This window comes from Chiroxiphia lanceolata, chromosome 20 (genome assembly GCF_009829145.1).
Source record: "Chiroxiphia lanceolata isolate bChiLan1 chromosome 20, bChiLan1.pri, whole genome shotgun sequence".
Lineage (NCBI taxonomy): Eukaryota > Metazoa > Chordata > Aves > Passeriformes > Pipridae > Chiroxiphia > Chiroxiphia lanceolata.
The window spans coordinates 3,020,900-3,042,045 of NC_045656.1; the positions used below are offsets into that span (position 1 = coordinate 3,020,900).

General features: G+C 52.5%; 1 protein-coding gene across 1 annotated transcript; it reads left to right on the forward strand.

Annotated features, from left to right (window-relative positions):
- The first annotated feature begins 71 nt into the window (after window positions 1-71).
- On the forward strand, window positions 72-20,661 carry LOC116796870 (eosinophil peroxidase-like). The gene is made up of 16 exons (XM_032707854.1): window positions 72-106; window positions 204-265; window positions 575-640; window positions 1,396-1,470; window positions 2,610-2,703; window positions 4,015-4,190; window positions 6,151-6,271; window positions 6,871-7,000; window positions 8,047-8,253; window positions 8,841-9,156; window positions 11,839-11,999; window positions 13,814-14,060; window positions 14,451-14,621; window positions 16,588-16,825; window positions 18,375-18,589; window positions 19,764-20,661. Exons 1-16 carry the CDS (start codon window positions 72-74, stop codon window positions 19,790-19,792), a joined length of 2,343 nt encoding a protein of 780 aa, XP_032563745.1. The 3' UTR covers window positions 19,793-20,661.
- The last annotated feature ends 485 nt before the right edge of the window (window positions 20,662-21,146 follow it).

Genomic DNA, 21,146 nt, shown 5'->3' on the forward strand with positions numbered 1-21,146 from the left:
GATGAATTTGTCCATTTGCACTTGGACAGGGAAAAGAGCTTTGGTCACAGGGAGAGGAGATGCTTTGCCAGATGCACTTCCCAGTGCAGCAGAAGTTTGGGAAAGGGTGAGACCCTGCCTGGGCTTCCCTGGGCTCCAGACCAGCAGCTGGAGGTTGGTGACACCTGTTCAAACCATCACCCAGGTGCCTCCTCCTGCTGCAGGGACGTGCACAAGGAGCAGCATCCACGGATCCCTCCAGACCACGGTGGACACGGAGCAGGAGGTGAGATGGGGAGTGTTGGGCAGCACAGGCACCCTTGGGATATGGTATGGAAAGGAAGGATGAAGGGCACCACGGGGTAAGGAATCTTGTCCCTGTAAAACACCCCCAGAAGGACTCCACACTCTCAAGCCACAACAAAGTGCTGCCTCACGTCTCCCTCTGGAAAAAAACACGGGGAAGCTCCACTGGAGCTGGGTGTGCAGTGGGGTGCAGATGGGCCTCCCTGCCATGGTGCTGGGGTGGGTGCTGTGCTGTCTTGGCCTCACACCCCGAGGGGGAGTTCCCCAAAAGCCGGGTCAGCCCCTGCAGATAACGCCGGGCAGATAAAAGCCTGGCACGGAGGGGCCGGGGGAGGGAGGACACGGCACATCACGGGTGAGAGCCTGCCCGGGGCACTTCTCTGGGCGTGGGGGGCTCGTTCCTGTGCCGTGGGTGGGGGGCTGGGGCTGGGTTTGGAGCGTCCAGCTGAGGTTCGTGATTCCCGCTGGCTCGGGGCTGGCAGAGCCGGGAGCACGGCAAGGATGTGGCTGGAACGTGCTACTGCTGTGGCCAGGGGCTGCTCCGCAGGGAAAGGGTTTAGCCGGGCGTTTTAGGGTGGATTCTGGGCTGCCTTTGAGGCAGCTGCACGGCGGGGGTCAGGCAACGAGCAGCCGGCTCAGCCCACGGCTCTGGTTGCTTTGGAGCAGCCTCGGAAGGTGAGTGCATCAGCTTTGGGAGAAAAACATCCCAAATTTCTGCGTGTGGAGGACCTGCCATGCTGCCCTGGCTGCTCCCTCTTCCCCTCCAGCTCTTCCAGCCCCCTGCACTCCCCGTGTTGCTGCCCAGCTCCCTGCCAAGCTGCACTGGCAGCGCGTTCTGCTCCCTTTTTGTTGCCCCCAAAGTCCCAAACAGGATGTTCCCAGCAGTGCTGGGAATCCCCAGGACAGGAGGCAGCTCCCTGCTCCCTGCCTGGGAGGTCCTTGTATTGCCACCTGAGGTCCCCGTGTGGCAATACAAGGACCTCCCAGGCAGGACAACCCCTTGCACTGGGAAGGGGATGCCCCTTGAGCTCCCTTGGCATCCTCAGTGTGGGCATGGAAATTCCCATCCACTGGCTCTTGGTGTTCTTCACTTCTTGCATTCCTTTGCAGGGATGAAGGCAGGAACCTTCCCGGGGTTGCTGGTGATCCTCAGCCTCTTCCAGGCACCTGTATCCTCTTCCCACGGTACTGTCCTTCCCTCAGGCTTTGCAGATCAGAGGAATTTCTGAGCAGGAAAGATAAAAGTTCAGCCTGGAAGAGCCTGAATGGCTCTGCTGTGGCAGCACAGCCCTGCAGAGGTGTCAGAAGGAGCACAGTTTGTCCCTCCTGTGGCAGCAATCCTGGCTGCTTCAGGTCTTTACCAGTTCATGGCTTTCCTGGTTTCTTAAATCAGGTTAAAGGAGGTCAGTTCTCAGGTATGAGGGTTTCCCTCCCTGCTCCCTGAGCTTCCAGGGCCTGGAAGTTTGGGGATGGAGCAGTCACTCCTCTCTTCCAGCCCTGGATCACTGCTCTAAAACATCTAGAGACCCCCACCTGTTAACTTAGAGTGTCAAGTCCTTTTGGAAAGCACATGCTTGGTCTTTCATTTGTCTCAAATAGTGGCTCAGGCAATAATTTTTCTCATCAACATCATCCAAGAGATAAACTCTGGGCTGATCAGGGAAGATATTTTAAAAATTCTGGGGAGCTTTTGGAGATATTTACCTCCTCTGTGTGATTTTCTGATGTTTTCTTTCTTCCTGGAAGCTGCAGGAAAGTGCTGTCCCTCAGAGAAGCCCACCAGGGCCTGTCCCCTCCTGTTCTGTGACCCACAGCCAGAAGATGATGGGGATGAAACTCATTTTTGGGAACTCCCCCAGGCAGGAAGGGGAGCAGTGAGGGTGGCAGGAGGTTGCAGGAGGGACTGAAGAAAGCCATGAGGAAATTGGGTTGTTTATAGAATCACAGAATGGTTTGGGTTGGGAAGGATGTTAAAGCTCATCTCATCCCACCCCCTGCCATGGGCAGGGACACCTTCCACTAACCCAGGTTGCTCCAAGCCCAGTCCAACCTGGCCTTGGACACTTCCAGGGATGGGACAACAGCAGGAGGGATGGTGCCTGCATCTCTCACTGTGGCTGTTTGAAGCCTCCACTGGTGGAGACACCTCTTCATGCCCAGGAACAACTGTCAGACCCCGCTGAGGAATATGTTTATACCCAGATCTCTCGAGAGCGAGCAGCAACTGCCTCCAGCACTGCTGTGCCCAGGCCCTGGGTGCTGGAGACACGAACACAGGGTTCCTGACAGCACCCTCAGCTCTGCCCTCCCTGTCCCCTGCCCAGATGTGCTGGAGGAGCTGTCAGACACATCCCTGCTGAGCAGTGTGGCCGAGGCCAAGCGCCTGGTGGACGTCGCCTACAAGCGCACACGGGACCGGTGAGATTTGGGGCTGGGGCACGGCTGTGACCCCCGTGTGACCCCCATGTGACACTTGTGTGACACCTCGACTCCTGTGTGACCCCTGTGTGACACCTCGACCCCCGTGTGACCCCTGGGACCCCCATGTGACCCCTGTGTGACACTCGTGTGACACCTCGACCCCCGTGTGACCCCCGTGTGACCCCATGTGACACCTGTGTGACATGTGTGGGACCCCTGTGGGACCCCTGTGTGACCCCTGTGTGGCCCCTGTGTAACCTCTATGACCCCTGTGTGACCCCTGTGTGACACCCATGTGATATGTGTCTGACCCTGTGTGACCCCTGTGTGACCCCTGCACTGCACCTTCACCCTCTCCTCCTCCTCCCTGAGCACAGGTCTGGATGATGAGGAGCTCTGGAGCACAGAGGGCTGTGACCCAGGGTTTTCCTGCTCACCCTGGTTTTACACCGTGTCTCTGAGGCTGTTGGGGCACCAAGAGCTGTGACCTCCTCCCTGCAGGCTGTTCCTCCCAGCTCGGTGTTCACAGAATCACAGAATGGTTTGGGTTGAAAGGACCTTAAAGATCTTCTTGTTCCACCCCCCTGCCATGGGCAGGGACACCTTCCACTAGCCCAGGTAGCTCCAAGCCCTGTCCAGCCTGGCCTTGGACACCTCCAGGGATGGGGCAGCCACAACTTCTCTGGGCAACCTGTGCCAGGGCCTCACCACCCTCACAGCATCACCTGACTCTGTGCTGGGCTCTGTTCCACTCCTCAGAGGAGCTCTGAGGTGGTACCAGGTGTTGATCTCAAATAGTTCCCTCCATGGACACAGCAAAAGGCTGCAATGAGGACACTTTGTGGGACTCCCAGCCATGGTTTGGGAGTGTCCAGCTTCCCACCAGCCCATAGCTGTCCTCCTCCTGCAGCCACACTCTGAAACCCCTTGCTGGCTCAGGGACCCCTCCAGCTGACAGGAGGTCCCAGCAGCTTTAAGACAGGGTGAGCTGGAGACATTTGGGACCTTGGGATGGAGACACCTGCAGATATGGATGGTCTGGATAACAGCTGAGCGAGGTTTGGGTGCCTCAAGGATCTAAAGATCTAAACTTTGCCTTCTGGCAAAGGTGGGCTGGGCAATTTGAGAGATTCCCTTCCTGCAGCTCCCTCTGCTCCTCTGTCAGGGGTGCTGGGAGCAGCCCTGGCCTCTCCTGGTGACTTCACCTTTGCAGTTCAGAGCAGGGACACATCAGGAGAGCTCAGATGTGGAACCTGCAGCACTGCTGGCCTTGCCCCAGGTCAGGTTCTGTTTTCTTCTCCCTTGCAGCATCAAGCAGCACCTGCAGGACGATGCCTTGAGCCCAGCAGAGCTCCTGAGATACTTCAAGCAGCCCGTGGAGGGGACCCGGGCGGCCGTGCGGGCGGCAGATTATGTGCAGACCACCCTGAGCCTCCTCAAGGAGAAGCTGAGATGGGCTGTGAGGGGGGACTTCAACGTCACAGGTGGGGATCTCCCTGTGCTGGGAGGGAGGCAGAGGAGGAAGACACCAGGCTTGGTCACTGGGGCTTTGTGGGAGGAGGGAAGGAAAGCAGGTTGTGATGGACCATGACTCAAACCTCTCCCACGTGGCTGCAGAGAGGCAAAGCTGAGTTCTTTTTCTGTGCTCTCTTTCTATTTAAAAAAAAAAATCATTTGGGGGTTTATCAGTTAATGAAGGTATTTTGGGCACGTCCCTGGCTCTTTCTGCAATATAGAGGTTTGTGGACCAATGGGTCAAAGCTTGAAGCACTTTGGCAGATATTATTCTTCTGCTTGAGCTGGGAATGAGCAAAGCCAGAGATGTGACTTGAAGTAGCTCAACCCCAAGGAAGGCAGTTCTTCTGCCAGGCTTCAGTCAGCACCAAAGTCACTGCCAGACTGTGCTGCACCAGGGACAGGGTGCTGGAGAAGGTCCAAATGGAGAATGGGGAGATGTGAGAGGACATTTCAGCTGTGTCTGAGGGAGCAGTGTCCTCCCTGAGGTGGAATCGTGGCTCCCTGGCCAGGTCAGGCTGCTGAGAGCAGGAGGCAGATTAGGGGCAAGAAGAGAAACAGCTCAGGGAGGCACAGGGAGGGCTCCTGCCATAAAAGGTGAACTCATGGAGAGCATGGAACGGTTTGGGTTGGGAGGGATCTTAAAGATCATCTGATTCCAACCCCTGCCATGGGTAGGGACACCTTCCACCAAGCCCTATCCAACCCGGCCTTGGGCATTTCCCCAGCATTCCAGTAAAGCACTGGCAGGCCAGGACACACATCCTGGGGTGTCCCAGCATTGCTTCAGGATGGGGTGAGCTGGAAGAGGATGGCAGGGCTGGTGGTGCTCAGTTCCAGCCTCTCCATCCAGGAATGATGCTCCACAGACCTGCCAGGCCAGCTGGTTGCCACCCCTCAGCTGCAAGCCCAGAGGCTCCTTAAACCATTCTGCGACCCAAACTGTTGGTGGCAGCAGTGACCAGGAAACCTGTGAGGGACTCAGGACTTGTTTGAGCAGCAATAGCAGAGACTCTGGAGCCAGGCTGGGAGAGCTGCGGGTGTTCACCTGGAGAAGAGAAGGCTCCAGGGAGACCTGAGAGCCCCTTCCAGTGCCTAAAGGGGGCTTATAGAGGAAGGAGAGAGACTTTTTACACTGTCAGACAGTGAAAGGGCAAGGAGGAATTAAATTTTAAACTAAAAAGGGAGAGATTTAGATCAGATGTTAGGAATAAATTGTTCTCTGTGAGGGTGGGGAGGCTCTGGCACAGGTTGCTCAGAGAAGCTGTGGCTGCCCCAGCCCTGGAAGTGTCCAAGGCCAGGTTGGAGCAACCTGGGCTAGTGGAAGGTGTCCCTGCCCATGGCAGGGGGTGAGATAAAATGAGCTTTAAGATCCTTTCCAACCCAAACCATTCTGGGATTCTGTGATTAAGGCTTTGCTGGCTGAACTCAGCCACTGAACTCCCAGGCAAGGGGAAATCTCCACAGTGGAAACACAAAGGCAAAGTCTCCTGGTGTGCCCAGCCATGGAATGGTTCTTCTCCAAGCTCAGAGCAGTGGTGACACTCACTGGTGATGCTTCCCGGGGGAAAAACTTGTACCACCCTGCTGGGATGGCTGGAGCTGTTTGCATTTTATGGTGGAGAAAAAAAGGGTGAGGAGGGGAAGGAAAATATAATGCTAGAAAATCATTCTGCTGCAGGCCTCATGTGTAATTATAAATGAGATTCAACCACAGCTTTGCTGGGTTTGATGCTTTCCAAGCCAGGAAAAGCAGCTTTGTTGCTCCTCAGCACCTCTTTGAGCAGGAAGGTCTTAAACAACAGCACGTTGTGGTCGTACAGGTGATGCTGTGACAACAAACCATCCCAAGGGTACAAGAAGGAAAACTTTTCCCTGACCCTGGGCCAGTGTGTTCCTGAGGGCTTGTTTCCCCTTGTTCCCTGGCAGATTTGCTGACTCCAGCTCAGCTGGGGATGATTTTCAAGGCCAGTGGATGTGACCAGCAGGATAAGAAAATAAATTGTGCCTCTTCCCGCTACCGAACGATCACCGGCGAGTGCAACAACAGGTGAGGGGCTGAGCTGGAGGGCTGGGGGGCAACAGGACACGAGGAAATGGCCTCAGGCTGAGCCAGGAGAAGTTCAGGTTGGACATCAGGAGGAATTTCTTCATGGAAAGAGTTGTCAGACATTGGAAGGGGCTGCCCGGATGGTGGAGTCACCATCCAGTAATTACCATTCAGTGATGGCCTTCAAAAGAACCACACAGCACAGGAACACTCCCAATCCAAATCCCCCAATTTCTATTCAAGGTCACTGGAAATGCCATTCAGAAGCCTCTGGCCCTTTTCCCTGGCATTAAGTCTCCAGCTTTAGTTTCCACACTCTGAGGGCTCTTCTTCAGGCCAGATGACATCAAGGGTCACCTGACTTCTTGCCTGGGAGAAACTGAGGCTTGGGGTGGATTGTTAAAGGTCTTTTCATACCTAAACAATTCTATGATCACTGTTGTTATCATTATTAATCCTGAGGTTTATTGATGCAGCAGCTCCCGGATCGTTGTCCGGTCCCATTCCAAGGTCCACGTCTCTCCACACCCATGAGCTCTTGGCTCTGCCATGATCCTGATGACACTAATTGTTTGCTCTTCTTCCATTCCCTCTGGCAGGAGGCACCCATCCCTAGGAGCCTCTAACAGAGCCCTGGCCAGGTGGCTGCCAGCACAGTATGAGGACGGCGTGTCCATCCCCCCTGGGTGGACAGAGGGAAGGCGCTTCTATGGATTCCCTCTTCCCCTGGTAATGTTTGTAACAGTCACCTGAGAATGCACAGTCAGGGCCTGGGGATTGTCAGTTCTTGGGCAGATCACAGGCAGCAAAGTGTTCACCCACCAGCTGGATTGGGGGATTGGAGGAGGAACTTGGATTCACCAGCTGCAGAGCGATCCGATGAGAACATCCAGGGGGATCCACCAGAAGGGCTCTCTAGCCTTCAGGAAAAGCAAAGGAAAATCAACCTGATTATGCAGAAGCACGAGATGAAGAATCATGCAATGCCTTCTTTGAGTGCACTTAAGCCAAATTATTTCGCTCACCTGTTTTTTGATTTGGTTTGTGGCAGCAGGTTGTCTCCTGAAAAGCAACATGCCAGGGGACAAAATGAGCAAGGGAACCCCCAGAATTAAAAATATCTGACCAGAAATTCTGTGGGGGGGGTCCCTGCGTGGGTGATCTGGGTGTGTGGCTCTGGTGGCACCTGAGTGGGAGCAGGGACATTATTATGTGCCTTCTGGTCACTTGGATTTGATGCAACAAGGGCACTAATGAGGAGCTCTATGCCTTTCTGAGTTGTGCCTCATGCTCATATGTCCACTGTACTTCCTAACCCTCTTCCAGGGCACAGCACAGTGCCCACTTTTGTGCAGTAATAAATGAAGCAAGAACCGGTATGAGAATTGTGATGGGTGGGGGAAAAGATAAGAAGGGAAGGCAGCCTTGGAATAATTTAAGAAATTCTCACTGACTGTTTTTTCCACACTTCTATTTCAGAAATGTCTTTTACAATTTGTTTTGTCTCCCTTTGTCAGGCTTGCTTAGCTGCTTCCTTAAGTCCATCAGGGGATAGTCTGGGCCTAGAGGCTCAGAACCCCACCTGGAGCCAGACCAGTGCAGTGCCCAGTGAAGGGACACTCGGTGACACCTTCCAGCGCTGACAGATTTGGGGGGTTTTTTGTCTGTGAAGCACAAGAAATGCCCTGTGGAATTTTGCTGACGACCCCAGGACCTGGTGCCCCCCTTTGTCCAGGTCATTTCCCCACACACGTGTCCTGCCTCCATCCCTGCAGGTCCGGCGGGTGTCCAACGAGATCGTTCGCTTCCCGCCGGAGCGGCTCCGGCTGGACCAGCGCAGGTCCCTCATGTTCATGCAGTGGGGGCAGTTCATTGACCACGACCTGGATTTCAGTCCAGAAACCCCAGCCAGGTTCAGCTTTCATGGTGAGATAGACTGTGACACCAGCTGTGCCAAGAGGCCTCCTTGCTTCCCCATCCAGGTACAGCCAGCTTCCCCTTCCAGCTTCCCCTTCCAGGGGACACGGGGAGAGGGCATCTGCCTTCCAAGCAGGAGATGGTGGAGACAGGGAGAGGGTATCTGACTTCCAAGCAGGAGATGGTGGTGGCTCTCCCAGTCCCTTGGCCATGGGGGAACATCCTCCCAGAGCTGGCCAAGGGGGTTGGAACACCCTCTGTGCTGAGCACTGGGCACTGTCCCTGGGTGTCAGGCACAGTCACAAAGATACTCTCAGGACTTCTGGGGATGGGCCTGTGCAGGGCTGAGGGTTGGACTCAACGATCCTTGTGGGTCCCTTCCAACCCAGCATATTCTATGATTCAATCCAATATATATATAAGTCATAGGGAAAAACTTTAGGAATCCATAGGACTGTATGGAAATCTAGGTGTCTCCAGGCTGTTTGGGACTTGAAGTCCTAAAGCAGCACCTCTGCTGTCCATCTGACCCTCCATATCAGGCTTAATGACTGATCTCCACCCTACCTGTGAGGTGGCTCAGCCATGGCTGTGCATCACCATGCTGTGCACCACAACTGTGCTGACGGATTCTCCCGTTCTCTTCCCTCAGATCCCACCCAACGACCCCCGAATCACCAACAGGAGGGATTGCCTGCCTTTCTTCCGCTCCGCCCCTGCCTGCACCCCTGGCAGGGGGGTCCGGGAGCAGGTCAATGCCCTCACCTCGTTCCTGGATGGCAGTGTGGTGTACGGCAGCGAGGTGGCCGTGGCCAACCGGCTGCGGGACCGGAGCCGCGGGCTGGGCCTGCTGGCTGTGAACCAGAACTTCACCGACAGGGGCAGGGCCTACATGCCCTTTGGGCCCATGAGGAAGGAGCCCTGTCTCAAGGCCAGTGGGGCAGCTCGAATCCCTTGCTTTTTTGCAGGTAAATTGGGTGTTTTCACCCTTGACCTGAAAACCAGAGCGAACAATTCCACTGGCTTCGGTTGGTTCTTCAGGTTTTTCTTATTTGTTCTTCCCTTCCTCTTTCCCTTCCTCTTTCCCTTCCTCTTTCCCTTCCTCTTTCCCTTCCTCTTTCCCTTCCTCTTTCCCTTCCTCTTTCCCTTCCTCTTTCCCTTCCTCTTTCCCTTCCTCTTTCCCTTCCTCTTTCCCTTCCTCTTTCCCTTCCTCTTTCCCTTCCTCTTTCCCTTTCTCTTTCCCTTCCTCTCCTGTTTCTTGTCTTCATCTTCTCTTTCTCTCCCTCTTTCTCTCTCTCTTCTCCCTTTCCCTCTCCTTCTTTTTCTTCTTCTTCCTATTTTCTTTAATGTTTTTCTTATTGAAGGAGGAAACTGAGTGTAGCAAGTCATGAAAGGCTGAGACAGGCTGTGCTAGGCAGGAGAAAGGTCTTCACCACCTCCAAGTCTTCTTTGTGACAATAGGCCTGGAGTGAATCTGTCCCATTTGTGCTCCAGAGAAGGGTCCAGAGTGCCCTGGGAACCAGTGCCATGGTGCAACCAAACAGGCACAGCAGTGGCAACCCAGCCTGGAGGCAATGGTTTGTCCATATTTGTCATTCCATGGCCATCTCTATTCCGGCAGGATGGGGACAGGTGTGTAGGTGCTGGGCTGGGTCAGCTCCTGGAAGCATTTGCTTGTGTTGCTGCACATCAGAGTTCCTGCTGCACTGTGAGAGGAGCTGAGATCCCAGATGGAATGAGAATGAGGCCAACTCCAGACCATGGTGACCTTCTAACATGTGTCCCCACCACTGAGAAGGCTGGGGGTGCACTGGGAGCCAGGACAGTCCATCAGGACAGGCTCTGGCTTCATTTAACCTTTGTCATGATTTTGGTATCCCCTTGATCACTTCTTCAACCCAAAAGAACTCCTTTGATCCTGGGCACGGGCTCCAAAATCCAAACAGCCTCCCAGATCCGTGTCCCCCTTCCAGCCACATCACTGCACAGCCACCACCCCCTTCCCACCTGCTGCCCTTTGCCATCTTCTCCTGTCCCCAGCTCACAGAGAGAGAAGTGACCCCTCGGACCCTGGGCATTGCTCCCTTCTCCCTGGCCCTGCTGGTGAGGATCCAAGCCTGGGGAACCCCAACAGGGACGTTTCTCACACGCTTTGTGGATTAGTGTCTCGCTCTCTGGTTTTTTTCTTTTGGAAGCAGGACCTCCTGGCTCTGCTGGCTCTGCCAGGCTGAGCAGCTCTGGCACTGCTGGAAAAAACTTGAGGGCACAGCAGATCTCATCAGCTGTGGAGCTGCTTTCTATTCCCTTGGCCCCCTGTATATCTTGTCCAAGATCCCCTGTGCAGCATCCCCAAGGTCCTTGGATACCATCAGGACCTGGTGGTGGGACCGGTGGGACACCTCTGCTTGATGCCATCCTCCAGCTCCTCCTGTGAAGTTTTTGGTGTTTTGTGCTCCCTCCAGCCTCTCACACCTCTGTGTCTGACCCATCTGTTGTTCCATGTCTTCACCTGCTCCCCTTGGTGAAGACCACGTGGGACCTGTGGCCAAAGGCAGATGCCCAGTGAGGAGCAGAGCAGGAATATCAGATACTTTCCAAGGTGGAAATATCAGGTACTTTCCAGCCCTCTGGACTGCAGGGGCAGTTCCTGTTCCATAGCTGGAACATTCCCATCAATGCATTCATGGCTGGTTCAGAAGTGTCTTTGAAAATTCAGTGTCTTATTTGGGACTTTTCCGGTCCCTGAGAACTGGGGGAATTTCACATGTGCTGTCGCCTACCAGGGCTCAGCGTTGCCTCCTGGAGCTCTGTTGGAAGCCCTGGCTGGGTGAATTCTGCTCATGGAAACCTCACAGAGCTGCTTTTGTTTGTCCTTCCGCAGCCCCTCACAGGGAGCCTTTGACAGTGGATGAAAAGGGCTCTGTGCTGGGAGCAGGAGTAAATCCCTCTATTTACTAGGGGACAAGGGCACTGAACGCGACATATTTGCTTTTCTCTGAGTGCTTCTTTATCCTCCCATCACCTGCTTGCTCTTGGGTTTCCTGCCCCAGATGTTTGAAGAAGGATTTGATGTTTCATTGTGCTGCTGTTTGTAATTTCTTCCTTCGAGTTGTGACTCATTTAGCTTTCACTTTTCCTCCCCAGGGAGCTTGTTTGGGACTGTCATCTTGCTTTGGTCGCAGTTTCGGCCTGTTTGAAGGAGACCTTCTGACTTTCAGAGCCCTCCTGGCTTCCCTCTGCCCATTTTACATTTCTCTCTTAACTGTGAGAGCTCTGATGTCTGTCTGATATGGGAGCCTGGATAACACCTACTTGTATTTAACTCCTTAAGTAAATGCTCCAGCCCTTAATTGAAACAAATCTTCCCCTTCCCCATCTCTCTGCGATGCTGAGCCCAACCATGGTGGCATCTTGGCTTTTGCTGCCTCAGCAGGAATTTGGCTTTTCCCTGGTGCTGCCCAATCCTGGGCACTCCGACCTCGCTTTCCTTCTCCTCCTCCTCCTCCTCTGTGTTTCTCCCCCGTTTTCTCCACAGCACAGGTCTCCACACATCTAAAAATTGCTCTGTGCACACTTCCCAGTGGGATATTCCCATTCCAGTGGGAAGCAGCCAGGCACAGGGCACTGCCACTCAGCTGTGACCCTCCTAGGTGACACCAGAGCCAGCGAGATGCTGGAGCTGGCCTGCATGCACACGCTCTTCGTGCGGGAGCACAACCGCCTGGCCGGGCAGCTGAAGAGGCTCAATCCCCACTGGGATGATGAGACACTCTACCAGGAGGCACGAAAGATCCTGGGAGCCATGATCCAGGTACCATCTCACACAGCCTGGCTCTGCCTGCAGTCTCACAGCATTAACGTGAGAGGCTCTGTTGGGATGGGGTGGCCAAAGGGTGTGAGGTTTTTGGGGTGCAAAGGCCCAAATTCTTTCCAACAGCCCCTTTCAACCAAGGCAAAATCACATGGAGATCCCTGAAATAACAAGCACAGAGGGGTCCCCCCCAGATCTGGGATGTCCCTTTGCTGTTAAATTCAAAAATTGCTTGGTGGTTTCTAACTGCACTTTTTTGTTAGAGAAACAGGCAGAGCAGTCAGAGGAAAAGTTTTTCTAACCAGTGTTTGTTTGGTACCTGATAAAAATGGTGCTGGAAATTCAGATTAAAATTCCTCTGGGTTGGCAGTCTCCTCGTCTCAGTGGTTCCCTGCCCATGGCAGGGGGCTAGAATGAGATGATCTTTCATGTGCCTTCCAACCCAAACCATTCTGGGATCCTATGAAGAAACCCCATGTGCTGGTGGGTGCAGCCTGTCACGGTGTTCCTCTGTCCTCTGGGGCAAAGAGCCCCTTGGGACTGTGCTGCACCCCAGACTTCACCCTGAACAAGACCTGAGGGTCACAAAAATATTTCTGTGCTTGGGGAGGACCTCTCAAGGTCTCTCGTGCAACCTCCAGTTTGGAGCAGGACCAGCTTCAAAGCCCGATGAGGTTTCACAGGCAACACAAAAGGCTGGTTCTTATGAGAGGGAGACATGGAGTTCCCAAAGGCAGTGCTTAGTCAGACCTAGCTGGAAACTTGTCTTCTTAGCTGACTTAACAAGCAATAAAAACCAGGAATATCAAAATGTTTGAGTTTTTTTAACTGTCAATTTAAATATTATAGTATTTTTGGATAAACACATTAGGTAAGGCAATGTGGAGAGACTCAAAGGGTTGTCCTAAAAGCATCATCTCCATCACTGTGTTGACATCAGTGGTTTCATTTTCCTGCAGTTTCCAGAAAATTAATCCATCTTCTCCTCCTGGCACAGAATTTTATTTTTTTTTTAAATTGTATTGTGGCACTTCCTCAATATCTCAGAGAGACCTGAGGGCAGGGTTGGAGTCCTCTGCTATGGGAGGGCTCTCGGGGCTGCCCGTGGGTGGTGTCATCCCATGTGCCAACGCTGCCAACATTATCTGTGCCATCTCAGGGTGCAGTTCTGCCTGGCTGATGGGAGACAATATTTGGGAGGGTTTGGCATTCTCAGAATCAATTAGGTTGGAAAAGATCTCTCGGATCATTGAGTCCAACCAATTATTATCTTGCTCTGACCTATCAAAGCGTTGAGGAACGGAGGCCGTGTCTGGGGACGCCGGAGTGCTGAGCATCAGGGGGCAGAGGGTGTGTGTGGATCAGGCACGAGCAGTGTCCGTGCTCCCTGGTGGTCCTGGGGTGTCCATGCTGTGTTTTCACCCAGCTCCCTGCATGTTCATGCAAAGCCCCTCAGTGTTAGAGGGTGTGGAGATCCCTCCATGCCTGGCCGGAGAAAGCAGGAGTGTGGGCAGTGCCCTGCAGTGCCTGTGTCCGTGTCTGGAGCTGCACATGGGCAGCTGCAGAAGAGGTTTTGTGGAGAAACAAAAATGTCCCTCCACAGTGGCAGGGAGGATCCCCACTGGGCTGCCAGAGCAGCTGGGTGAAGGTGTGGTGAGGTGAAAGGCAGGTTGGCCCTGGGGTGGTCCATCAATCCCATCAGAGCAGCTCCATATGACAGCTCCTGTCGTTTGACAACACGAACAACAACTTTGCTTCTGCAGAACCTGACAGCCAAGACACTGATGGTTCATCCTCTCCTTGTTTCCCCCTAGATCATAACCTACAGGGACTACCTGCCTCTCCTGTTGGGATGCAGGTTCCGGCATCTGATTCCTCATTACGGGGGCTACAATGAGTTTGTGGATCCTCGGATATCCAACGTCTTCACCCTGGCCTTTCGCTTCGCCCACGCTTCAGTTCCCCCCACTGTGGGTCGCCTAAACGAGAGTTACAAGCCCATAACACCCGAAATTCGACTTGGAACCTCCTTCTTTGCTGTCTGGAGGATCCTTCAGGAAGGTAAAGCCTTTCCTGCAGTGAGTTTATGCCACCCAGCCTTTTCTGCCCTCTCTGGATGAGCTCCTGCTTCAGCCAAATTTAAAAGCACTTTGTATTAAATGTATTTGGTATTAAATGACCTCTTCAACCAGCCAGAGTTTTCCCAACAGAGCTGTTCCCTGCAGTCAAGTGCAGCCCATCATGTTACGGAGCTCATGGTTTGATCCCTTAATTGCTGTCGCCTCCGAGAACATTATTCAAAGCACTTTCTAATTCTTTGAGGGCAGGAAAACTGATTCTCACATAGCAGAAGCTTATCATTAAATACAAGCCGTGCTCAGCTCTCTCGAGCCTGTTACACACCCGCCGGTCTCCCCGCGCTGCTCACGCGTCCCTGTGTCACCATTCCAGGTGGGATCGATCCCTACCTGCGGAACCTGATGGCCGGTCAGGCCAAGCTGATGACGCAGCAGCAGATGGTGGTGGATGAGCTGCGGGACCGGCTCTTCGAGCAGGTGGAGAGGATTGGCTTTGACTTGGCCGCGCTCAACATGCAGCGGAGCAGAGACCACGGCCTGCCGGGTGAGCTGCTGTGGGAGCAGGGCTGCCCAAGGACGTGGAAATCAGGCACTTCTGCTTGGGCACTGAGAAACAACTCCAGCCCATGGCTGACTGAAATTACCTCGGCGCTGGATCTGATCCTTGTGGGCGCCTTCCAACTCAGGATAGTCTGTGATTCCCTGATGCTCTTTCCCAAACCTTTTCCTTGTTTCTGGACGACCACGGGTAAGTGGGTGGAGGTCGGGCAATGCAGGCAGAGCCTGGATGAAGCTGGAGGAGACACATGAGGCAGAACACGGGGCATTGCACAGACCAAAGTTTGCCGTTCAGGGACTGACTCGTGTTTTTCAAATAGAAAAGTTGGTGAAGTATTTCAGCAACAAGTTTGCAGGAGTGGAATTGGGGCCAGAAGTCCCCCGTGGTTTCTCTCCAAGCATCTGTAGTGGTCCAGCCCAGCCACATGTGACTGGAAGAGCAGATTCCAATATGTGAGGAAAACCTCATGGTAATTTCTCTACAAAGACCATGTCCCAGAACAAAAGGCATGTCAGAACCACTCTCAGGGCTCTGCAAGGGGCAGAACCAGTGTAATGGCATTGCAAGATGCTCTTGAGAAATAGATTGTTGGTGGGACTCCACAGCTGGCTCCTGGTGGGTTGTTGCCCAACACTGTTATTAGTCTGATGTAAGGGCCTGGAGCTGCTGTGTCAGTAAATCCTTTGAAACTGTGATGAAAAGTGAGCTGGATCCACAGGTTTGAAGCCCAGTCGGAGGCTTTGCAGCACATCCAGGGGCATGGCCAGGTCACACAGGATTGCTCTGCCTTGGCTGAAACAGAAGGCTGTGATTTTTCCATGCTTTAAGTTAGGAACATCATTGTGCAGAACCTCTTCTGAACCACAAATCCTGAGTTTCTAGCTCTGACTCCAGACCTGCTCTAGTGGAAGTCACATGTATTTCTGAATTTGTGAATTAGTGAGTTTCTGAATTGGTGAACGTGGGGTTAGCTTTGGGTCTCAGCCACCCTGAGTTCTACTGTACTCCTGGTATTAGTCAACCACGAAGGTGGTGATGGCACAGCAAGGTCAAAACAACCTTCCTAATTGATTTTTGGATGAAGAAAATTCTCAGTCTCCTGGAATTATTTGATAGTGGTGTCATCCAGGCACCATAAGCTGTGTCTTCTTCTCCAAATTCTCCCCAGTTTTTAGACACAGGACAGTAGGCTTAGATGGAATATTAGGAAGGAATTGTTCCCTGTTCAGGTGGTGAGGCCCTGGCACAGGTTGCCCAGAGAAGCTGTGGCTGGCCCACCCCTGGAAGTGTCCAAGGCCAGGTTGGAGCAACCTGGGCTAGTGGAAGATGTCCCTGCCCATGGCAGGGGGTGGAACAAGATGGGCTGTAGTGTTTTGGCTTCCAACTCAAACCATTCTGTGCTCACAGCAGAGGTTTTTTGTCCACCAAGGAGCAGAATTATGCACCAGTTGTGGCCCAGTGGATTTTTGGTTGGTTGCAGTACAGGAAAAATTAATGCAGCTGGCAAAGTCTGATGGCTGAAGTAACTTGGGCTGTGTGGTGTGGGATGGCTTGTCCCTGTGACTATACAGGGACCAGCTGTGGGGAAGCACTTGGCCACTGTCCTGTTGTTCAGAAGGAGGGACCATCAGCATCTTGTCCAGGTTGAAGGCAACATCAGCTGCATCCCTGCTGAATGGAACAGAATGTGACTGGAAGGTGGTGGAACATCTCCCACCAGCAAAGATCACCTGCAAAGTCACGGCCCTCCCAAAACAGCATTGAAAGGCCAGGCAGGAGGAACTGGCTCTGGAGGAATGGGAAGTCAATGGCATTAGCAGAAACATAAAAAAAAATGCTTTAAACATTTTGGGGCCCTTCCTGTGTCCCAGCTTTGGGAAAGAGAGGATAAGGTCTTTCCAGGGGGTGGTAACACATTACTGATCTGTCTCTGATACCCAACCACTCACAGGTTACAACTCCTGGAGAAGATTCTGTGGGCTCTCACAGCCTTCTGGAGTGAAGTCCCTTGGTCGAGTGTTGAGGAATCGGGATCTGGCCAGGAAGTTCCTACAGCTCTATGGGACCCCCAATAATATTGACATCTGGATTGGGGCCCTTGCAGAGCCCTTTGTGGAGGGAGGCAGAGTTGGGCCTCTCATGGCTTGTCTCATTGGCACCCAGTTCAGGAACATCCGTGATGGGGACAGGTAAGAGGGGGAGCTGGTAATCCCAACCCCAAAGGACAGGGAGGCTGGAGTTTATGGAGATTTCTTTAGGCAGATTTGGAAACTTCCAGCTGTTTATTGCTCTTCTTTTCACTACAACTCCAAACATTTCTTTCCCTTTCTGATGATATTCCCTGTCTAATGGTTGAGATCCTGAGCTAAGATCCCTTCCCAGCTGAGTGTTTTCACTCTCAGCCTGTTCACTACCAGTCATTACTTGTGCAAACTGGGTTGCCCTTCTCCATGTGGGAATGTTGGAGCCCTTTTCCTCCCTCAGATCGGTGCTCTCAAGGTTTTACTGTGTCTTCAACCAGCAACTCCCTCCAGCAGGAAGGGGAACATTCAAAAATCTTAGCAAGAGAAACAGGTACAGCTCTAAAGGTGGGAAAACCAGGATCTGGATGGATTGACTTCGTCCAATTGGAGCAAGATCTGTCAGGTCCAAACATATTGTGCTGGAAGCAACTGCTCAGCATCTGCTGAGGTGGTGGTTCCTACTTTGGCGAGCTTTGAAAATTCACCTGCAGACCAAGGGATGGTGCTGAAGGACTGACACACTTCCAGGCTTTTTAAGGAGTAAAAGAGGTGAAATGTTCTCTCTTGGTTGGGTCCCAGCTCAGCCCAAGCTGCTCCCCCAGCACTGGCAGCATCCCTGTCCCCTCCCTGCTGTACCTGTAAAACTCAAACACCTGCTCACCTCCCAAATTCTGAGCTTGCAATACACATTTTTGTCCATCTCAGTGTCTTCTGTACTTCTCAGGGGTCTTGGAGGTGATTTCTCACTGTTTCTTCTTTCCAGTTCTGAGCTGGAACCCCGTGATCTGATGTGTAGCAGGGTTTGGTCTTTGCTTGCACCAAGATGTGGGTTGGGGTTTCCTTGTCAACCAAAATCCCTTCAGCAGCACTGAGCTCTGAACATCCCTGAATTCCTCTTCCTCCTTGAGGTTGCTCAGGGTCATCAGGTGCAGCAGTGCCCCATGTTAAGCTGCATTTCTGAAGCAAGATCCCTGTACCTGCCAGCAATATTGCCTGAAAATGGCATCACAACCCCTGTTTCTGGGAAACAGTTCTGCCTAGAAAGACTTAGGACGAGCTCAGACCCCAGTATTGGGAGTATAGAGACAAACAGTCCATTGCACATCTAGAAATCCTCTTCTTATGGCAGGAAACAAGTGCTTTTTTTAAAAAAATGGGTAATTACAGGGCTGGTTCCAGCACGGTAATCATGTGGCTGTAACCAGAGCCTGTGCAGCCTTTCCTATTTGAAAGAGGAGCCTGTGCCTCATCTGAGGGAACACAGGGCAATTAATTCAATTGCAGCTTTATTATAAGTCCATGGGCAAAAAAAAAAAAAAAAAAAAAAAAGGCAAATTAAATTATCCAGCTGGTGAGTCAGGGCTCTTGATTTAAATGACAGAAATTTGAATTTGTTCTTGGCAACAGAACTGTGTTATTGGTGTTAATGTGGGAGTCCTGAATGTGAAGAAGCCAGAAGGCAAAAATCTGTTGTGTGTACTTGTTTCTCCTGCAGGTTTTGGTGGGAGAACCCCGGGGTTTTCACTCCTCAGCAACGCCGTGCACTGGCCAAAATCTCCCTGTCACGAATAATTTGTGACAACACCGGCATCACTAAAGTTTCAAGGCACATCTTCAGGGCTAACAGGTACCCCAAGCACTTTGTGAGCTGCAGTCAGATCCCAAAGCTGGACCTCAGACCCTGGAAGTCGCCGTGCACCAAGGAGCAAGGTAAGAGCTTCCCAGAGCTCCTGCCTGCAGGCACAGGAGAGAACCAGAGCCAGGGGCTTCAACCAGAGCTGCCTGATGGGGCTCTGGACCTGTGTGCCAAGTAGACCCCTGGGACATGTTTGGACTCTCCATTTTATCAGGTGCACTGGGAGTGGCTCCTCCAAAGTGCAGATTTTGCAGCCCTGGCAGTGCAAGACCAAGCCAAGTGCCCTGTTCTGGGATTCTGAGGAAAGGCTGAGGGAGCTGGGGCTGTTCAGCCTCCAGAGCAGACCCTGAGAGGGGCCCTCCCACTGTGTGTCAGGGGCTGCAGGGAGGGGGCAGAGGATGGAGCAGGCTCTGCTCGGGGGGCCCAGCAATGGCCCAGCAGGAACGGGCAGGAACTGATGCCCAGGAAGCTCCAGCTGGACAGGAGGAAGAACTTCTTCCCTGGGCAGTGCCCCAGCTCTGAACAGGCTGCCCAGGGAGGGGCTGGAGTCTCCTCCCTGGGGATATTCCAGAGCCCTCTGGACACAATCCTGTGCCCTGTGCTCTGGGCTGGCCCTGCCTGAGCAGGGAGGTGGCACCAGTGACCCACTGGGGTCCCTTCCAGCCTGACCCACCCTGGGATTGTGTGATGTTTTCTGACTAGAAGACCTTCCAGTTTAGGTCTTTGCTGTTGATTCCCATGTTCTTCTGCATGGAAAGCAATGTCCAAATTGGGAAGGCTGGTCTGTCTGTCTGTCCAGCTGGCCTCTCTTATAGCACAGCTCTGAGCTGTCTGTCAGCACATCCTGGTCAGGCCAAAAGCAGCTCTTCATTGGAACAGAGATTCCCACTCTATGGAAGAGATCTTGGAATTTGATCTCTGCTTGTATAGCTTTTGCCTGTATTTCCATTATTTCCCTCTGCCTTCAGGATTTGTAAAGTTTTGATCTTTAATGCTTTCCTTCCAAATTCTCTGAAGTCCCTGGGAAGTAGACGTAGGGAAGGGTGGTTCTCCCCTGGGAAAGGCAGACTGCTCCAGTGCCATGCCTTTTCCTAACAGAACATCATCCTTCCTTTGCTGACAGTCAGGCCCTGTCACGCTCTTGTAATTCCAGTTATCAATCCCTCTTTTCCAGCTTAACCCATGGAAATGAATCCATAGCTATGGCAGGTCCTTCTCTGTTAACACACTGTTTTTTATCTCCTCTAGAAGAAAATTCTGGTGACTTTAAATGCTGAACACTGAGGACTCCCCAGAAGTTTGGACTTGGGAAGATGGTGGGATTTGTTATTATTTTTTACTGGCTTTGTGCTTTTACTGCCTGCACTGTTGCTGTCATTTACTCAGCTTAGTTTGCACGAAGCCTTTCCAGTGGGATGGAGCCCAGCAAGAAAAAACTTCATGAGTAGATATCCCAGATCTGGGAAATCACTCAATATCACAAAGCCAAGTGAAATGAGTTCTCCAGAGGCTGATTCCAAATCACACCAGCTGCTGGTTTGGTCCATAGAACCACACACTGTTTTACCAGCACATGGTTTGGACCCTACTTTCAAATTTTGCAACCCCCACCAGAAATATCCAGGGCATTGGAATGGCAGCTGATTCTTGCTCTCCAACTTTTTTTTGTTTAAAATAAGACATCTTTTAGTTTCCAGAGAAAATCTCCTAATGTCAGGGTGCCCCTGAGGGAAGCAGAAGCAACTGTCCTTCACCCCAAACCAGGCTTGTCTAAAATACCCCATGTCAGGTTTTGCTCCAATATGGAATTAAGGAATTGTCCACGTGGAGAGAGCTGTTTTCTCATCATTTTTGTGCCCTTAGTCCAGAATACCCAAGGCATTAAGACAGAAATCTGTGACAAGTTATTCCTGCAGCTTGGCACGAGCCAGAGTGACTTATCCCTGGGCTATGGAGCAGGTGGGATGTGTCCTGGCAAAGATAAGAACAATCTAAACACACAAGAAAGTAAAAGCTACTCTGGTTTCACTCCAGCTTTGTCCTCTCAATATCTTTTCCTGAAAGGGATGAAACCCATTTTCTCCTCCCTCTATAGCCTGTTATATTCCTGTTGTTGCTCAATAAACCGCAGTTTTGGGCTGAGGCCAAAATGTTCCTTGCACTTTGTAAGAGGTGTAGTAGCCACAGGTGAGTGGAGGATGGTGGTAGGATTTCTATGGGAATGCTGGGAAAAGACAGCTCCAGAACCTGTCTTTTGTCAATGAAAGAAAGAATTTCTTGCAGAAATCTCTGACCCCACCTCCTGTGTGACATGGAACTACGGAAGGGCCAGGGCAGGAGGTAGTCCCAACAAATACTTGGCAACAATTCCTCTTTATCATTCCCAAAATGGGGAGAGTCTCTGTGAGAACCTTGGAGAGGAAGAAGAGGGATGGAGACCAACTGCTGCCGGTCAGGGTGGAGGGGCTGAGGGTGGTGTAGTCTGGGAAACACCATCCAGGGCACGTTTGGAAAGCAAAAGGCACCAGCCATGCCCTGGAGAGGGCAGAAGTCCCCTCTGTCCCCTGGGTGAGCTCCTGGTGCCGGAGCTACAAGGGAGTCAACAGTGATGGGTGTGGGGTGCCCGACTGC